At 32.4% G+C, this 17,949-nt stretch overlaps 1 protein-coding gene across 1 annotated transcript; it reads left to right on the top strand.

The window, feature by feature from the left end:
- Positions 1–5,715: 5,715 nt before the first annotated feature.
- LOC134696358 (oxygen-dependent choline dehydrogenase-like) lies at positions 5,716–9,535 on the top strand. The gene is made up of 2 exons (XM_063558087.1): positions 5,716–5,761; positions 6,362–9,535. The coding sequence occupies exon 2, from the start codon at positions 6,498–6,500 to the stop codon at positions 9,060–9,062; it is 2,565 nt and encodes an 854-aa protein (XP_063414157.1). The 5' UTR covers positions 5,716–5,761; positions 6,362–6,497; the 3' UTR covers positions 9,063–9,535.
- Positions 9,536–17,949: the final 8,414 nt, after the last annotated feature.

Below are 17,949 nucleotides of genomic sequence, written 5' to 3'. Positions count from 1 at the left end.
TCAATTCAAACGTTCGACCTCACACCTGCGAAAATAGAACTTGAATGGACTGTTCAGTATTCACGTAGCCGGTCAAGGTTGTTATAACCCACATCGTCGTATTCATGTACAGGATTGTGTTCTTGATGATCCCATAGTAATTCTAGCTTTAACACAAGCGCATGTGAAATTCATTGATTTCATAATTTTAAATTTCAAAATCTTAACAGTTTTCACGTTGAAATATTTAATTAAACTGTTTCTTCTCAGTTGGTTCTGAATTAAGAGATCTGCCATTTAATTTTGATGGGGGGGGACTTGGATGATTTTTTTTTAATTGTCTGTCCTGTCTTTTTATTTGCCAGTCTATTCGGTCCTGCCTTTTTTTATTACTTTGTCCGGACTTTTTTTTTACATAAATCGTCATCCTGACATCATTTTGACAAGTTGCTCATCCTGCCTTTTTATTTCTTTCGACTAATGATAGCGTGAATTTTTTTCCGTTAAATTGGTTTTGTAAAAAAAAAATTCCGAAATTCTAAATAAATTCATAACATGCTACCAACCATACTTTGTTTAGAGAAAAATGAAGATGGCAAACCATGGCACAGTGGGATGAAATGTACTTTATAAACTGAAGCGATATACTTCATGAATTTTATAATTAACTGTTTTGCTATTCGTGGTTGAAAAACGAACGTAAATTATATACAGTAAATATTTAAATAGTTACATAGAAAACAATCAGTTTTTGGAAGCGTGTTTATTCATTTAGATGTATTGATAAAAAGGTGAGTCCCTTCTTGTACATGCATTCAGTCATCCTTATTAATAAGTTCTTAATATTTCGTTTATTAGTTTATCTTATCTATGTATGATTTTGTATTTCATTTTGAATACGCATGTATACTACACGTCACTCTGACGGATAGTTCAACAATGTTATGCAAATCACCATTCTTACGGTATAAAATTAAAAGGTTAGTTTTCATCTAATTAAAATCGAAAACAGTACATTTATATTGTTCCTTATAAACTACGATATTTCTCACAAGTATTTATTTAATTTTTTAGTTCCATACATGCAAAAGAAAAAAAAATCTTCGTCGATGTAACATTTCAATCCGTTTTACACAAACATGCCTTCAATAAATTCATTTGAATTTCGTAGTGATAATGATAAAACATTGCATACTACGTCTTTATTCACGTGTACAAATGATACGATTATTGTTTTTTGTTTGTTACTTTATTTCAGGGACAACTTGCTCCGTTTATGATACGTAATTTTTGAATGACCAAACGCTTAGCTACTGTGTAACGTTATGTGTGTTCGATTTATAGCATGAACACACTAAAAAAAGGAATGTGCCACCCAGCATAAATTATTGTAATTAGTGTAATGGATCAGTATTATGAGATCCTTATCATAAGTAACTACGACATTGGAAGAAATTAAAAGTGGTTCCTTAATCATCCGTATAAAAGCGGCACATGTATTTTATTTTGTTTTATCCTTATATTTTTCATAATGCGGTACAAGATAATTATGTTGCTGTAGTATAATATTTCGACACATTTATTTGAAATTCACAAACCATTTATTTTATTCTTTGACCAAAGATTTGTAAACTATACAAATTCTTGTTTTTACGTTCCTAGTAACATAGTACATTCAGTTCAGTTCAGTTCAGTCACCTGTGTCACACCAGAATGTCCTCAATGTACTATCAATCGGTATACTTGGCTGCATTTCATTATACAAGAACGGATATACATATTGAAAGTAATACATTTAATTTGATCAGTTCTTGATAAATGTTCGACAAAGAATATAATTTACAAATGTTAATTCTGGATGCTATAGTACACCTCAAAGGTAATTTTATGTTCTGTTTAGAGGGAAAAGCTGTTATAACAAGTATGCATTAAGTTGGGCAGAAATACGTGTAAATATCTCGCTGAATAACTTCAGGAAAAAATAGAGAATTAATAAGAAAGTTATTTAAGTCATCGCTGGAAAAAGTAAAATAACAAACAAATTAAACTTTGAGGAAATTCAAAACGGACAGTCCGTAATCAAATGTCAAAATCAAGAGCGCAAACTCATCAAACGGATGGATAACAACTGTCATATTCCTGACTATATTTCTTCAGTAGAAAACGATGATTTTATAGCAAGCTAAATCTCTAACTCGTATGACAGTCGCATTAAATTCCATTGTATTATCAACGATGTGTGAACAAAACAAAGACATACTAAGTAAAAATGTCAAAAATAGGAGTACAACAGTCAACATTGTGTTATAATCTTAATCGCTATAAACGAAAACCAATTGTGTAACAAAGAAACACAGATAGGCATATGTCGCAGGATGAATGGGACACCAATCTATCGCCAAACTGGGTGAAGACTAAGTCACCAGAAACAACAGTTATATTCTGAAATTTACTAATATACCAAAATACAGCCTTCAAGCCAAACCGACTTCTATATTTGAAATACTCAAATATCTTTGCTTTAATTAAAACATTTAAACATGACTACAAAAATAAATAAAATTATTGACAGCTAGACAACTGAAAGAATTTAATCAATCAACTGATTCAGTTAAAAATTAAAAAAATAAGTTGAAAAAGCTGTGCAAATTTATCAGGGTTATAACTTTTCAAGTGAGTCTTCCTTATTAATCACCACTCTTCGCTACTATACTGTTTATTCTATTTTATTTCATATTTTTATCTCATCTTGTCATGTGTGTTTGTGTTATGCTATATAACTTTTGATAAACTTTTTGTACCAATGTTACTTTATGGTGTTAGAGAAATAAAGAATCTTGAATCTTGAATCAACTTGTCACAGGGACGTGGTTAAAGATCACTAGATCAGAAATTTAATGTTATAGAAATTAACATAACAAAAGAACAGCTTGGTGTGCTATACAATTTGAAACTGCGTAATAAATACAGGTTGCTCTTGTGAGAAAAAGTACAGATAGAATGAATACTTTATTCATTATACTATATATGATGTGAGGTATAAATATAAAGATCGATAGTAATTACTTGTACATGTACATTTGTACAAGGACAGGTGCTATTTATAAAGATAGATGTTAATAATTTATAATTGGAGGTTTTTTTCCTCATTTGATTTATCCCGACAAATGAGACTGTAAAAATCGAGACCCCCTTAGTCGCTTCCCTGGGCAACTAAGTGTTTATGAAAAAGGTGATTTTTTATGAAATATGTTTACAATTTAAAAAAAAATAAAAACTTAATTACCTGGTCGTACAAATACGATGGATTAAATTGTATGTAATCATGCGTTAGTTTGTCTTTTAAAAGGGCATACGATACAGTTTTGATCCCGTATTTACATTTTGATAAAAACTTCCATATAGACTATTTTTTACCTGATTAAATTAAATATGTAATAAAAAATATACCTTCATATGCTACTTTTTTAGTAAAATAAGGTCGAAATTTTGTATATTTGGTCAAAATTCGGAGTTGTGGCCTTATTTCCCCTTTCGAAAGAAAGACATAACTTTTTTGTTTTAAAAGATAAACACAAATTGTTTTTTGTTAAATAATTTGTAATTTCTGTATGTTATATTTATCCGAAAAAATTATAAATGTTTTATTCAGAAATAACTCATATTTGTCAAATATTCATAAATGTAAAAAAAAAACAGAATTTTTTGCTGTATATTTATCAAATTTAAAAAAGTTGCACTATTTACGTTTTCATGAGTATTGGCACACATAATCTTCTCGCGTAATCAGACCGAATGGCATTTAAAAAAACACAGCACTATCCCGTATTGCGTTATTCAGTGTCGTCGTGATATACATATGTTGCACTGATACGACGTTATGCAATTTAAAAAGGGAGTACGAATAATCATCGATGACTAGTACGTATAAATAATTTAAATAAAATCGGAAGAATATAGTAAATGAGAGCGCAAACAAGCAAGGTTAGCACAGGTAGAACAAACTTATTAATGCATGGAATTATTCGTGTGTGTTTTGCAGTGTTCGCGTTTATCAATATTGTTTTGAAATAAGTAAATTTTACTTTTTTACATAAATAATGACATTTAAATTGACAATTATTTTCTTCAGATTGTTTTAAAATTTTGAGCATTTACTTTTTTCGAGCGTTAGCACCTGTCATACATTTATTACTTACGGTTGTTTTAGATTTAAATAGGAAGTAACGCGTATAAGAGATTATGAGTGCATATTCATAAAGATTGTTTATCAAATATTGACAGTAATAGCGATTCGTAGTGTTTTAATACTTATGCTTTGAGATCACAAACATTTCTATCAGAAACAGTTATATGTAAAAATCATAAACATACCGATACTATAGACACAGAGGATTGTTTTGGTTTAGGTAGAATAAAACATGGAAAAGGGGATTTTTTCAAAGAAACAACAAACAGATCAAAAGGCGGAAAATAGCAAATGACTACAAATGAGTCTTCAACGGAGTGAGATAATTCCGCACCCGGAGATGGGCTTTAGCTGGCTCCCAGAAAATAATAAAAACTATTTCATATTTGTCCTTTTACTTTTTATTTATAGATTAGACTTTGAGTTAATAAGTTAAGTATTCGCAGGCTAAAGGATTGTTTGAAGAAGGGTAGTTTTCAACAATTGATTTTGTCTTTCATTTGGAAATATTGGAAATATGTTTTTTCTTACACATTCTTGGTTTAAGATGTTAAGGTTTAATTCAAGATGAAGGTTACTCCAGAGAAGCCCTTCGGACGCAGAAAATTTATCCGTTTAATAAAGCCCGTAACAGTTACACTTTATATGTATAATTATAAACATAGTTTTACGTATACTCTCTATTGAAAGTTATGGATATTTTCATTTACATAGACTTTCAGTAATTTTAATTCAAAATTAACATGATTTGTTTTTGAATTAACACCGAAAATATTATTGACAATATAATGAATATTGTACATCGACTGAAGTTTTTTGCATCTCTTAACGGATTTGTACATCCCATACAACCGGAATGTGATTCAATGTTTATGTACATAATTATAAAAACAGGACTGAAAATCTGGAGAGGGGGTTCACATTCTTTTTTGTCTACAAATTATCAGGTACTTGTCATAATTATTTAAATATTGAACAAATATTACTTTGTTTTCTAGTTATACATGTCATATTCATGTTTCTGAAATTTCAGATCGTGTCAGTACAAACGTGTAGCCTTTTATAAGATCCAACGCTTTTCATTTGATTTCATTAAAGTTTATTTTTTGTATATATTTAAGATAATATCATTCTTGTCTAGTTATGGCTTAAGATAATCATATTACGAGATTATATATTCTTATGAAAGTTTTTTTTCACATTTCAAACATGTAAAAAGTAAAATCACAACAATTCTGAATTCCGAGGACAAAGGAAAACGAAAAGTCTCTACTCAAATGGCAAAATCAAATGATAAAACACATCGATCGAATGGACAATAACTGTCATATTCCTGACTTGGTACAGACATTTTCAAATGTAGAAAATAGTGGATTGAACCTGGGTTTTTTTTTTAGCTCTAAACCTCTCACATGTATTACAGTCGCATCAAATCCATTATATTTTTCACTGATGTGTGAACAAAACAGACATAACAGGTTAAAAAAAACACTATCGACCTAGTTGAAAGATTATTTCTATTTTTAGGAAAATGGCTGGTTTGAAATTCTTGATACCTGAATGTATTCTATTAGTACTAGTCATCTTTTGCAGGTATTTCTGTTAAAACATGTATATTTTGTATTCAGAACAGTTGTCACACACTCACATACACACACACACACACACACCAACACACCAACACACACAAACAAACACACACAAATATATAAATATATGAAATGGCGAAACCATGATTTTTTAAGTGGAGGACAATTCGAAAAAAATATGATACCGCGGTATAAAATAAAATAAGAGACCCCGTGGTTTATTGGTTTTTTTTGTCCCTTCAAATTTATACATGTGAACCTTATAGTAGTTGTTAAACTTGTTTAAAATATAGCAGTTACTAGTATGTATTCTTATGTTTCAATTAGTTTTGTTCCCGGGAGTACGGGTTAAAATTAGTCGTATAGTTTGTGGATATTTTTTAATAAGTAGTTTGCAAAAAACGAAAACAAAGATAAGGTTCAAAATTAAATCAACTCAAAAATGATATCCGTCACAGAGCAAGAAAACAGAGGTATCTATATCTTTACATTATTTCGATTGACAATGTAATTAATAATTTATATGAATCATCAACTGACATCAAATTTTTATCGAAATTTATCTATATATAATTTTGTTAGGGTTCATATTATTCTATTTTAGAAACACATATCAGACTCAATCAGACACCATTACTTGTGATTTTGTTATAATTGGGGGCGGAACAGCCAGCTTAACTCTGGGCAGTTTATTAGCAGATGTCCCATACTGGAAAGTTTGCATTTTAGAACGTGGCCCTATGGAATCGAGAATGGATGGGTGGTTTACCAACAGTTACAAGTTTACTACTCCTCATGATCCAATGTGGATAACTTCTCCTGTTCTAAAGACAATGGAAAATAATAAAAATACTAACAACGACGGACGAAATATATATATCCCAAGATTTCGTGGTCGTGGTGGAACATCTCGCGTTTATGGAGCAATAAATAGAAGAGCTAGTCCTGCTGTTCTTGATTTGTGGCCAGATGGATGGAAACATGACAATTTGACCCATTATTATAAGAAGATGGAGGATCATTATTGTTATTATGACTCAAAAGATGTTACTGGGATATCAGAAGAAGATTGCAAGAAATGGCATGGTAAAGGAGGTGCAATGCAAGTAAATACACAGATGGAGGAGGCATTCCAGAAATTTGCAAGGGAAATGAAATATCTTTGCCAAAAGACCAGCATGCCATGGGGTGGTTATGCTCATAACTACAACGGTCATTTGGAAGATAGAATAAGCTGTAGTGTTTTTCAACAATTCAAAATGAGGACGGAAAAAGTTGGAAAAGACCATTTTGTTCCTACACCGGAGGCGCGAAATAACCGAGCGTCACAGACGGCTCGTGGTAGCAGTTTTTCTGGTTATTATGAACGAAGACAGAACCGAGATAACCTTCATGTCTTTACATCTACAACTGTCACGAAAATTTTGTTTCAAAATACAAAGGCAATAGGGGTTCTATGTTTGAATGAAGATAGTGAGAAAATTTTAACATTCTACGCCCAGAAAGAGGTTATTGTTGGAGGAGGGTCTTTTGATACCCCTCATTTGCTTCAGGTTAGTGGTATTGGTCCCAAAAAACTTTTGAAGAAGATTAAAGTTGATTTAGTCGCTGACAATCAACACGTTGGACAGCATTTATGGGATCATATCTCCGTTCCATATATACTCAAGCTCTCACCTGATTCAGATGATTTATGTTGCACTGGTCCAGACAGTAAAATACCAACAGTAAATATTGATGGTAAAATTTATGATACAAGAACATTATCCAGTATAAATGGTTCTTTTTCATGGATTTTGCATTTGAGATCAAATTTAACTCGGCCGGTGCAAAATATGTCTGACATTCAGATATATGTGATAGGAAATTCCAAACGTTTTGACGTAACAGGACCATTGTGTACCGCTCCAACAACTGGTCAAAGTGATTTAAAGGAATATGGTTTCTCTGGAGATGAAGATGATACCGTTGATTCAGAAGATTTAAACGAAGGAATAATTCGTATTATCGATCAGTGGCCAGAATTCCGAGGCTCTATTAATGCTATAACAGCCAACATTTTCGACAAACCAAAATTGGATTATGGATGGACATACACTGAAGATGGTATACCTACAAAAGAGTTCGAACAAGTGTCCAAACTATTCAAAGACCAAATTAGAATGTTACGAGAAATGTTTTTTGGTGATGATGTTCGAGAAGAGCTACGTTCTTTAATTGTTGATGAAGTTGCACCAGGTAAAGAAATTGATACGGATGAAGAACTTGATGCGTGGATGAGGGGAATGTTTGTTTCAGCATTGCATCCAGTAGGTACGTGTAAAATGCCTGAATGTGCAGATGCATTTTTACAAGTGAGGGGAGTGTCTAAATTGAGAGTATGTGATGCTTCAGCGTTTGCCACACAAACCGATGGAAACCCTGCTGCAACCCTCTATGCAATGGGTGAAAAACTTGCGGATATGCTCAAATTTCAGTATTTAAAGTACGTTAAAGTTGCGATACGTCAAGACTTATCAATTCAAGTTGAATCGACTAAACTGGATGACCCGGATATTAGTGCTGTCCAATCATACACGAACTGTAAAGACACTAAAGTCTTGAGCGAATGGATATCAACGGGAAAGTCAACTTCTGCTATTATTTACCGGTGGTCACTTGTTTGCAATGATTATTCGAATGTAAGGGATATTGCAGATACAGTCATTGAAGTAACACTTAACTTGAATATTGACTATAATAAATGTTCTACAGAAGGCTTCCCAAAGTTTAACCGTGAAGAAACTCCCTCTATTAATGTAGAATCTGAACCAAATCATAAAGAATCATCTTATGTTTTTATAGTATGGTGTAGGGCATTTGAAAATGTGAATCCTAATGATCTGTGGAAATCTGTTGGTTATTATAACGGAGATAATGGAAATAATCCTGGTTCCAAAAAATGTTTTAAACTTAATTGTGAGGAGGAAATATGTTCAATTCTAAAATATATGAACAACGATGCTAGAGAACTGATTTTTTCGGAACCAGAACTAAATTTACCACTTAAAAACTATGTTTCAACAAAGAAAATTGTGTCTAAAAACTATGGAAAATCATCTTTTTATGTACGAACTGGATCATTTAAAAGTAATCCCGGAATAGATTGGTATAATGAACTTGCCGGATACTTACTTGAAGATGTGTATTCTGCTGATGGAACTAGACGATCACGACAATACCCTCCGCTGAACCGTCTGAGTGGATGGTGGACAGAAAAAAACGGATGGACTTTTATATTACGAATCCAAAGGCCTCAAATCTAGTTTGAATCTTGCAGCATTTGATTTAGACGGTACTCTGATTACAACGAAATCTGGAAACGACTTCCCTATAGATAAAAACGACTGGGAGTTAAAGTTTCCTGAAATAACCGATCGACTGTTCAAGAATCGAATCGAGGGTATCAACAATGTTATAATGAGTAACCAGAAAGAAATTGGGTTAGGTTTGCAAAATAAAGAAGAATGGATGACGAAAATAGAGAACATAATTTCTAAGATTGGAGTACCAATGTATGCTTTAGCTGCTACACAAGATAACAAATACAGAAAACCGAATGTTGGAATGTGGGAATATTACAGACGTTCTTTAAACCAATTCAGTTCAATTGAAAAGTTCGATGCAGTATATGTTGGTGACGCAAATGGTCAAGAAGGAAGTCCAAATTCAGATAAAATGTTTGCTAATAATGTTGGCATCAAATTTAATAATCCAGAAGAATACTTTCTTCCTTCATATCAGAAATATCATGATGACCTTTAATATTCTAAGGATATCGTTTATGGTATATAATAATATAGTAATTATATACAACTATTAGTATTATACATAACATAGTCTCACTCGCAACGCTAATTCGAACAATTGTTTCTTATTCTATATTAAAAAACAACAAAGACTGCTACCAGTTTTATTTTATAGACACAATTATTGTCAACAATATGAAAAATCATCAAGAAATAATGTTCATACATCAGTTTCAGCATCCCACTTGTTCAAACAAAGGTCTACAAAAAAAACCGGAAAAAGAACTAAATAATATTCTAGTGGACGAACAAGTTTGATGTGTGAAACTTCGATGAACTAATAAGGGCGCGTAGACTAATATCTAAAGTTTAAAAATTAAATTACTTAATAGATTTCAGTCGTGTTTTTTTTCAAACTTTTCTCTACTCTATACTAAAACACCCACTACTTTCTCCCGCCCAATCAATAAGTAACATTGGTAGCCAAATCGACATTAGGTTAAGACTTCGTTCCCCACTTCATTAGTCAATCACACTTAAATGTCCCATTAATGTTAAGATGGATATACCCTAATTTATTAATAGCCCCCTATTTAAATTGAAAACTACCCAGATATCTCTGACAATTAAATGCTTGTTTTAAAACGAAATATTATTCAATTAGTAATTATTATTAGTTATTAGTGTTCAAAACATTCATTATACACAAGATAGCCTAAATCACCAGGTTTTGTGATAATGATTTGACTGAGTAGAGTATATTGTGACAGCAAATATTAATTTACTAACCTTTTTTTGCTGAGCAAAAATTAGTGTAAAAGTATAGATGTAGATGTTTGTTATTCTTCGGCTTATCTATTAAGACTATAGCTCATTAAGATATTTAGACAATTTATATATCTAATAATCCTGGTTCATTTGTTCGTTATGTTTCTTCAAGCAGTTCGCTCAGTCATAGTAATAGACATGTTACGAAAAGGTATATTCACGACGCTGAGGTTCACAAATTACACTTTAAATGTAGGAACTATGTCAAAACACAAAAGAGATTACCTGTGTAAATATTTCGGCGAGCCCTTGCAAATATGATAGACCTTGCACATAATCTTAAGAATTATAATCTGCTTTATACCTGCTCGTAAATATATATATACCGGTCATTTTCATATAGTTATGAAAAGCACACAAAGAAGTGTATGTATTTTGATCCAGTTATTTGCCACCTGAATTTTTATCTAACGGAGTCTGTTTTAAAACACATAAACATGATTTTTTTTACAATTTTAACTTGAGACATATTGCATTCTAGTTTAGAAAATTTTTACTCCCGGTCACATAGCTTCGAGGGCATGTATTTTCTTTCTTTATTTCTTTCCAACTTTGTCCTAATTTGAACAGTTTCAGCTCAATTTGTATTTTCTTCATAAGGTTTTTGTGACTGATTGACTATTGTTTGCATAAAGTCCAGTGGCAAATATTTAATGCCAGTTCAGAACGATAAGAGGTTTGTGTAAAATATGACTCACTACTCACCAGTTGAACATTCCTGCAGAGTTTCAAAAGCATTACATATATACACATTAACAACACCTTATGCAGATATTTTGTATTTTATACATTCCTGGAAAGTGTTGTTGAAATTCGCCAACCGTTTCATAAGAAAATGACAATAAAAAAATTTAACACCGAAGACCGATGGGTCTTTCCTCTATTTAAGCTAACGATGCTAGGGGTTTTCTAAAAAAATTATAATGGCGTTTTAATAGATGTGTACCTATTACTACTCTACGGACGTACCAGATTTTTTTTTCAGGGAGAGGGAGGGGGTTGGGTTAGATTTGAAAAAGGCGTCAACTAAGAGCTAAACCACTAGCAGAAAGAAAAAAATGTAAAAAAACATAATTTACGTTTATCAGAGTGGCGGGTATATGTCGAACACGATAAAGGCGCTTCAAAACTTTCAGAGTCATTGGAAGCTGATGGAGACACCAGAGAGAATAAATCAATCAGACTGAAGACCTTAATTCGGGATTAGTACAGCGATAGATTGAATTTTTTCAGGAACTGTAATACAACAATAAAACTATTATTTAACTGGCTTACTATGCATATATTATCAATCTAGAATCGAATGAACTTGTATAACTCTCAGCCCCCCTTTTTCTAGCCCACCCACTTTTGCACGCGGACACCTTTCATGTCGTATGATAGCCATCAATATCACAAAAGCAATTGTCATAATATTAGGATGTTACATAATGATGTTCTATATAACTGTGATTTGAATTCATCAAGACGCACATGATCTAATTTTTATCTATAATCAATGTTTTGACACCGTCCCCCAATTTAAAGTGTAATTTGTCAACCTCAGCGTCGAGAATATACCTTTTCGTAACATGTCTAATAGTTGTACACATTAGTTTCGTTATTTTATCATTGGTACATGTATTATAATAAAATTTGCATATTTTAAAATTAGTTATTTTATCATTGGTATTTTCATAAAATTTTAATATTTACCCCGGCTCGACAAAACCAATCAATCAATGTCATTTTTTGCAGAACGCTTATGATCGATTATCTATCAATTTTTATACTTGTATCTCACATGTTGCGATAAAAATAGTTTATCATTACAAATACTTGTTGCATGATCTCAATACTGACTGTTTTTATTCTTGCTCGTAATGGATAAATAGCCCGGCTGACCACATTACTACTGCTGATTTCAACATTGTTATCAACTCTTCTCTGTGTTTTCATACGGTCCGATATATCGTAAGGCTTATATTATCAATAGAATCACAACTACAAGATTCAGTAGACGATTATTCGAGATAAGGGGGCAAATATCTTTATTTTCAACATCACCACGATAATTAGCAACTTCCGGTTTATTCAAAGTTACTCTCGGTGTCAAATAACAGTTTTTTTTATGCTGATTCAGTAAATGGTTTTCATATCTTTTTCTTTGAAACAAAGATATAAGCGGCTTCTTTCGGTTTACACAATTTCATGTCCAGTATTATCTGATTACTTCCAACTGATTCCAACAATATTTGGTTCCAGGAAGTTTTAAATAACATCAGTGCAGCAAATGGCTTCTTCTGGTTATCATTAGGTAAAATTGAGAAAGAAAATGGGAAATTTGTCAGAGCGACAACAACCCGACCATACAGCAAACAACAACCGAAGGCCACCAATGGATCTTCAATGTAGCGAGAAACTCGCGCATCTGGAGGTGTCCTTCAGCTGGTCCCTTTAAAAAAATGAATACTAGTACAGTGATAATGGACGTCATACTAAACTCCGAATTATGCACAATATACTAAAATTAAAAATCAAACAAGACTAACATAGGCTAGAGGCTCCTGACTTGGGACAGGCGCAAAATTGCGGCGAGGTTAAACATGTTATTGAGATCTCAACCCTCTCCCTATACCTCTAGTCAATGTAGAAAAAAACCGCATAACAATACGCCCATTAAAATTCAATTCAAGAGAAGTCCGAGTCCGATGTCAGAAGATGTAACAAAAGAAAATAAATAAAATGACAATAATACATAACTAACAACAGACTACTAGCAGTTTACTGACATGCCAGCTCAAGACCTCAGTTAAACTGATTGAAAGATTATGTCTTCATCATATGAATATCAGCACAATCCATCCCTTTAGGGGTTTAGTATCATACTAACATAAAATATATGAGAAGAATATAACCCGTGTCATGCCAACGATTGGTTTGTAGAAAAATGTGTTAGTTCCGATGCAAAGACCCTATAAGTGAATCAATATTAAAGCCAAAATATGTAATCTTTAATGACATGACAACAGTATCGTAACTATATCCCTTTTTAATAAATCTGTTTAAAGGTTTTGTAAGCTTATGAGGTGAATACTGACATTTTTGTGATTTGTAAAAAATATTACCATAAAAGATTGGATGTGAACGTATAAGATTTCTGCATGTTGAGTTATATTACGAATTATTTCCTTATATCGATGATAAAATTAAGTAAACGTTTTGACTAGTTTGTGATATCGAAAACCCTGGTGTAATAACTTTTCAGTAATAGATAAATTTCTCTAGCTAAAATATAATACGTTGTTACATACACGAGCGAATCGTACAATATAAAAAAGAAGATGTGGTATGATTGCCAATGAGACAACTATCCACAAAAGACCAAATTGACACAGACATAAACAACTATAGGTCACCGTACGGCCTTCAACAATGAGCAAATCCCATACCACATATTCAGCTATAAAATGCCCCGATAAGACAATGTAAAACAATTCAAACGAGAAAACTAACGGCCTTATTTATGTAAAACAATTAACGAAAAACAAATATGTAACACATAAACAAACGACAACCACTGAATAACAGGCTCCTGACTTGGGACAGGCACATACATAAATAATGTGGCAGGGTTAAACATGTTAGCGGGATCCCAACCTTCCCCCTAACCTGGGAAAGTGGTATAACAGTACAACATAAGAACGAACTATAAAAATCAGTTGAAAAAGGCTTAACTCATCAGATGGACAAAAATACAAGTGGACGTAACCAGGTACTTATACATCCCGGCACATACCGTGTCATAGATGGCAATATACTTTGTATTAAAACAAAAATGCTATTTTACGTTTGATTCCAACTCAGCTAAAAAAATCAGCATACATATTAACTTGTTTGTTGCTTTTCAATCAAAGACCTCTTTAATCGAATTGTATGAAATATTTACAGTTTATGATTTCGGATATAAGGTCTAGCTAAAATTATGTTTTCAAACAATGGATATGTAACAACTGTTTATTCATAACAATGGGAATATATATTTATGTATACGTACTTGTTTAATTGATTATGAAGTAATTCAATGGAAGTCTCCGACCTGTCTCTGATTTCTTGAATAAGTACAATATCATAACATTGAAGTGTCTGTAATCAAATGAAACGATTGCACTGCGGCATTTATGTTCGTTAGGTTATGTCGTTTGTGACGAATACTCAAAGTGGACTACAGGTGAGAAAATAGTGGTTATTTCACCTCCTGTACCAGTCTCACTCAATTGTCACAACAAAAAACAAAGAAACCTAAAGGATTTTGAAGGATTCTAAGATATATGCTTCTTGGATGGAAAGTTGTCCCATTAACACTCATACCACATCTTCTTAAATATACTTAAAAGGTTTTGAAACAATTTTTCATATTTCCATAAAATCTAAATATTTTTCAGCACTGAAACAATTTTTATACAATATTGCAGTTTCAATGTTGATTTTGATAAGAGAAACATTAGTTGAAAGGTGTTCGAAACAATAAAATCCTTGTTTGAATGTATAAACCAAGAGAACAAAATGGATAATCGCTTTTTCTCCAAAAAAAGCGAAATCGGATGCATTGACACGACACATGAAACACATCTCTTGCTAGTCACCAATAACTGGCAATGATAATCAATGCTGAGGCAAATATGTCAAAATATCGAGTGTGACGTAATCGTAAACGATAATTAGATTAGACAAATACTCTGTTGATAGACCGCAAAGTCGTGAGTTGAGAGTCATAAACATCTAAATGTTCAACTTATATGTTGTACATAAGTAAACTTGTTGAGTGTCGATTTCATTGATGTTAAATGTAGCATTGAAGAACATCCGTTATCCAAAATATTGAGTTTGTATATGTTATGAATAAAGGCAACAGTAGAATACCGATGTTCAAAACTCATAAATCAATAGAAAAAAAACAAATCCGGGTCACAAACCCAGACCGAAGGGACACGCATTATATTTAAGAGGAGAATGACGACACAACAAATACAGAAACGAACTAAGCATTAGACAAAATCCGAAGAAAATAACAAATATAACATCAAAACTGAATTTGGGATAGAAAATTTCCGTGACACGTCTTATAATAATGTGAATTCACACTCAAATACAAGGGGAAACAAACGACACAAAAGAAACACAACGTTAAAATGTATCAGTTTCATAGTATTGAAAGGAGTTTTTAGAACAAGCATGCAAAAGAAGAAGAAGTTTTTAGAACAAGCAAGTATGCACAAATATATATATATATATATTTATTAGGGTTGAGATCTCACAAACATGTTTAACCCCGCCGCATTTTTGCGCCTGTCCCAAGTCAGGAGCCTCTGGCCTTTGTTAGTCTTGCATTATTTTAATTTTAGTAACTTGTGTACAATTTGGAAATAAGTATGGCGTTCATTATCACTGAACTAGTATATATTTGTTTAGGGGCCAGCTGAAGGACGCCTCCGGGTGCGGGAATTTCTCGCTACATTGAAGACCTGTTGGTGACCTTCTGCTGTTGTTTTTTTCATTTGGTCGGGTTGTTGTCTCTTTGACACATTCCCCATTTCCATTCTCAATTTTATATAAAAAAAAATCATATACATGTATGTATATTGTAATACTAGTATAAAATGTATTAGCATGAGTTTTAGAAACACGATGGAAAGCGAGACTCGCCGAGCTTTCCACTTGTTTCGTAGCGAGTGACAATGTATACTGCACATACTTTTATATTTTGTTTATATCCTACAATTTACACCCCAAGGCCTAGGGTGAATAGGGATAAAAATATGGTCACTTGGTCTTCTTCCGACCGGCAGTAAAATGCTTCCAAAGTGAGGCGTCGCTTTGGCTGTGAGGGATCATGTATTATTTATTGTAAACTGCGTCTTGAACATGCATAAAATATTTGCCACTGGACGTAAAGTTACCAGCAATCAATCCTACAATTCAAAATCGCCACTTGAAACTAATAGAGCACGCAACATCATATTGTTTCACCTGTGTAAATTCGACCGTCAATCCCACACTTGATAGTCTTTTTGCTTCATGTTTAAATTGTGCACCTATTTTTTAAAGGTACGCATACCGTTTGGATTTTCTTTTTTTTTTTTTGTTCATGACAGGTTGCCTGATTAGGCATTTTGATAGATTATAAAGGCCCGCCCAGTACAGACTCCGGATAACATCTCCTGCATGTGGAATTTCAAGCTTGAGCTTTTATGTTTCGCAGTTTGGTTTACTTATAAAGAATGCATATATGATCTCAAGATTTGTTTTATAAAATAATTTTCACAAATGCCAGACTGTTGAACTAATAGTGAAATTTTGCATACAGTTTGCAATGTTTGTTCGACTTGCTTAGCAAGCAACTCGCACATTTACACCACGCAAAGTACACTATACAAATGTACGTAGCAATTCAAGAATGAAAGTTTTGAATTTTTCTTTGAGTTTTTTTATTTTATTTATCATGCATGAACTATTTGCCACTGAACGTTTAACAACCATCCAAAACAGAGCAATTATATCACTGTCAACTGAATCGAATTTTTAAAGTAGTATTTTTCTACATGGATGAAGCAATGACAACACCATTGTCATAAAAGATGGAGTTAAAAACTCAGTAATTCAAATGAATCACACGTAAAACATTTTTTGTTATTTTCACTCGAATTTTACAAAAATATGAAGGTATTTAATATGCTCGTTAAGTGTAAAAATCAGACGAGATTAATGTTAAATTCATGTTAGTGAAATTTCTATGTGTAGGACGAAATGAATTATATCAGTAGAATCTCATCAATAGGAAATTTACGGAAACCTGACAGGGGAAACGAAAATAAAATAAACACCCTTCAGATCCCGACACATTTTGTGTTTTCCATTTCTCTGGAGAATAACGTTACATTCTGTATTCAATAACGTCACACGTTTAAGGTCAAATTCTAAGGGTATCAATCAATTTTGAAGCCATTTATTTCAAAAACAAGGATGGTGACATATGATTTTCTATACATGTATGAATTCAGTTTGTAATTCTGAATTTTATGTTAGTTTTTTGTTGTTCTCCGTATATAAGAACAAAGCCATCCATTGGAAAATCTAAAAAGGTTAGCCGAAAAACAGGCATTTCCCCTATATACCTAAGTAAATTTGTCGCCCAAAACGACGTTTTCCAATGAAAATACCAAGAAAACAAAAATGGTGACACCCATTTTTTATTACATATTTCGATGTAACTCGGTGCAAAGAACGCGTATGCCAAAAAGTTTGGAAATCGGGAGATATGCCATTCGGTATCGTGTTACCTTAAAATTGTTTATTTTTTTTATTTCGTCTCTGTTTTTAACTTTGCACTTGCGCTGTTGGATTACCAAAATAATTACGAAGGGTTTTGTGATTTTGATATAATAGTTCTTATACATTTAAGTTATCTGTATAATTTGGTCTCAGAAGATATTAAAATATAAGTTTTGTGTTTTCATCTGTAAGTCATCACACGAACCAAAGTTAGTTAAACAAATAATCAAAGCGTCAGAAAACAAAATTCAGCTTAAAATTAGAG

This window comes from Mytilus trossulus, chromosome 14 (assembly GCF_036588685.1).
Source record: "Mytilus trossulus isolate FHL-02 chromosome 14, PNRI_Mtr1.1.1.hap1, whole genome shotgun sequence".
Classification (NCBI taxonomy): domain Eukaryota; kingdom Metazoa; phylum Mollusca; class Bivalvia; order Mytilida; family Mytilidae; genus Mytilus; species Mytilus trossulus.
Note: the sequence above shows the minus strand (reverse complement) of the source record. Positions and strands in the feature narration are given on the sequence as shown.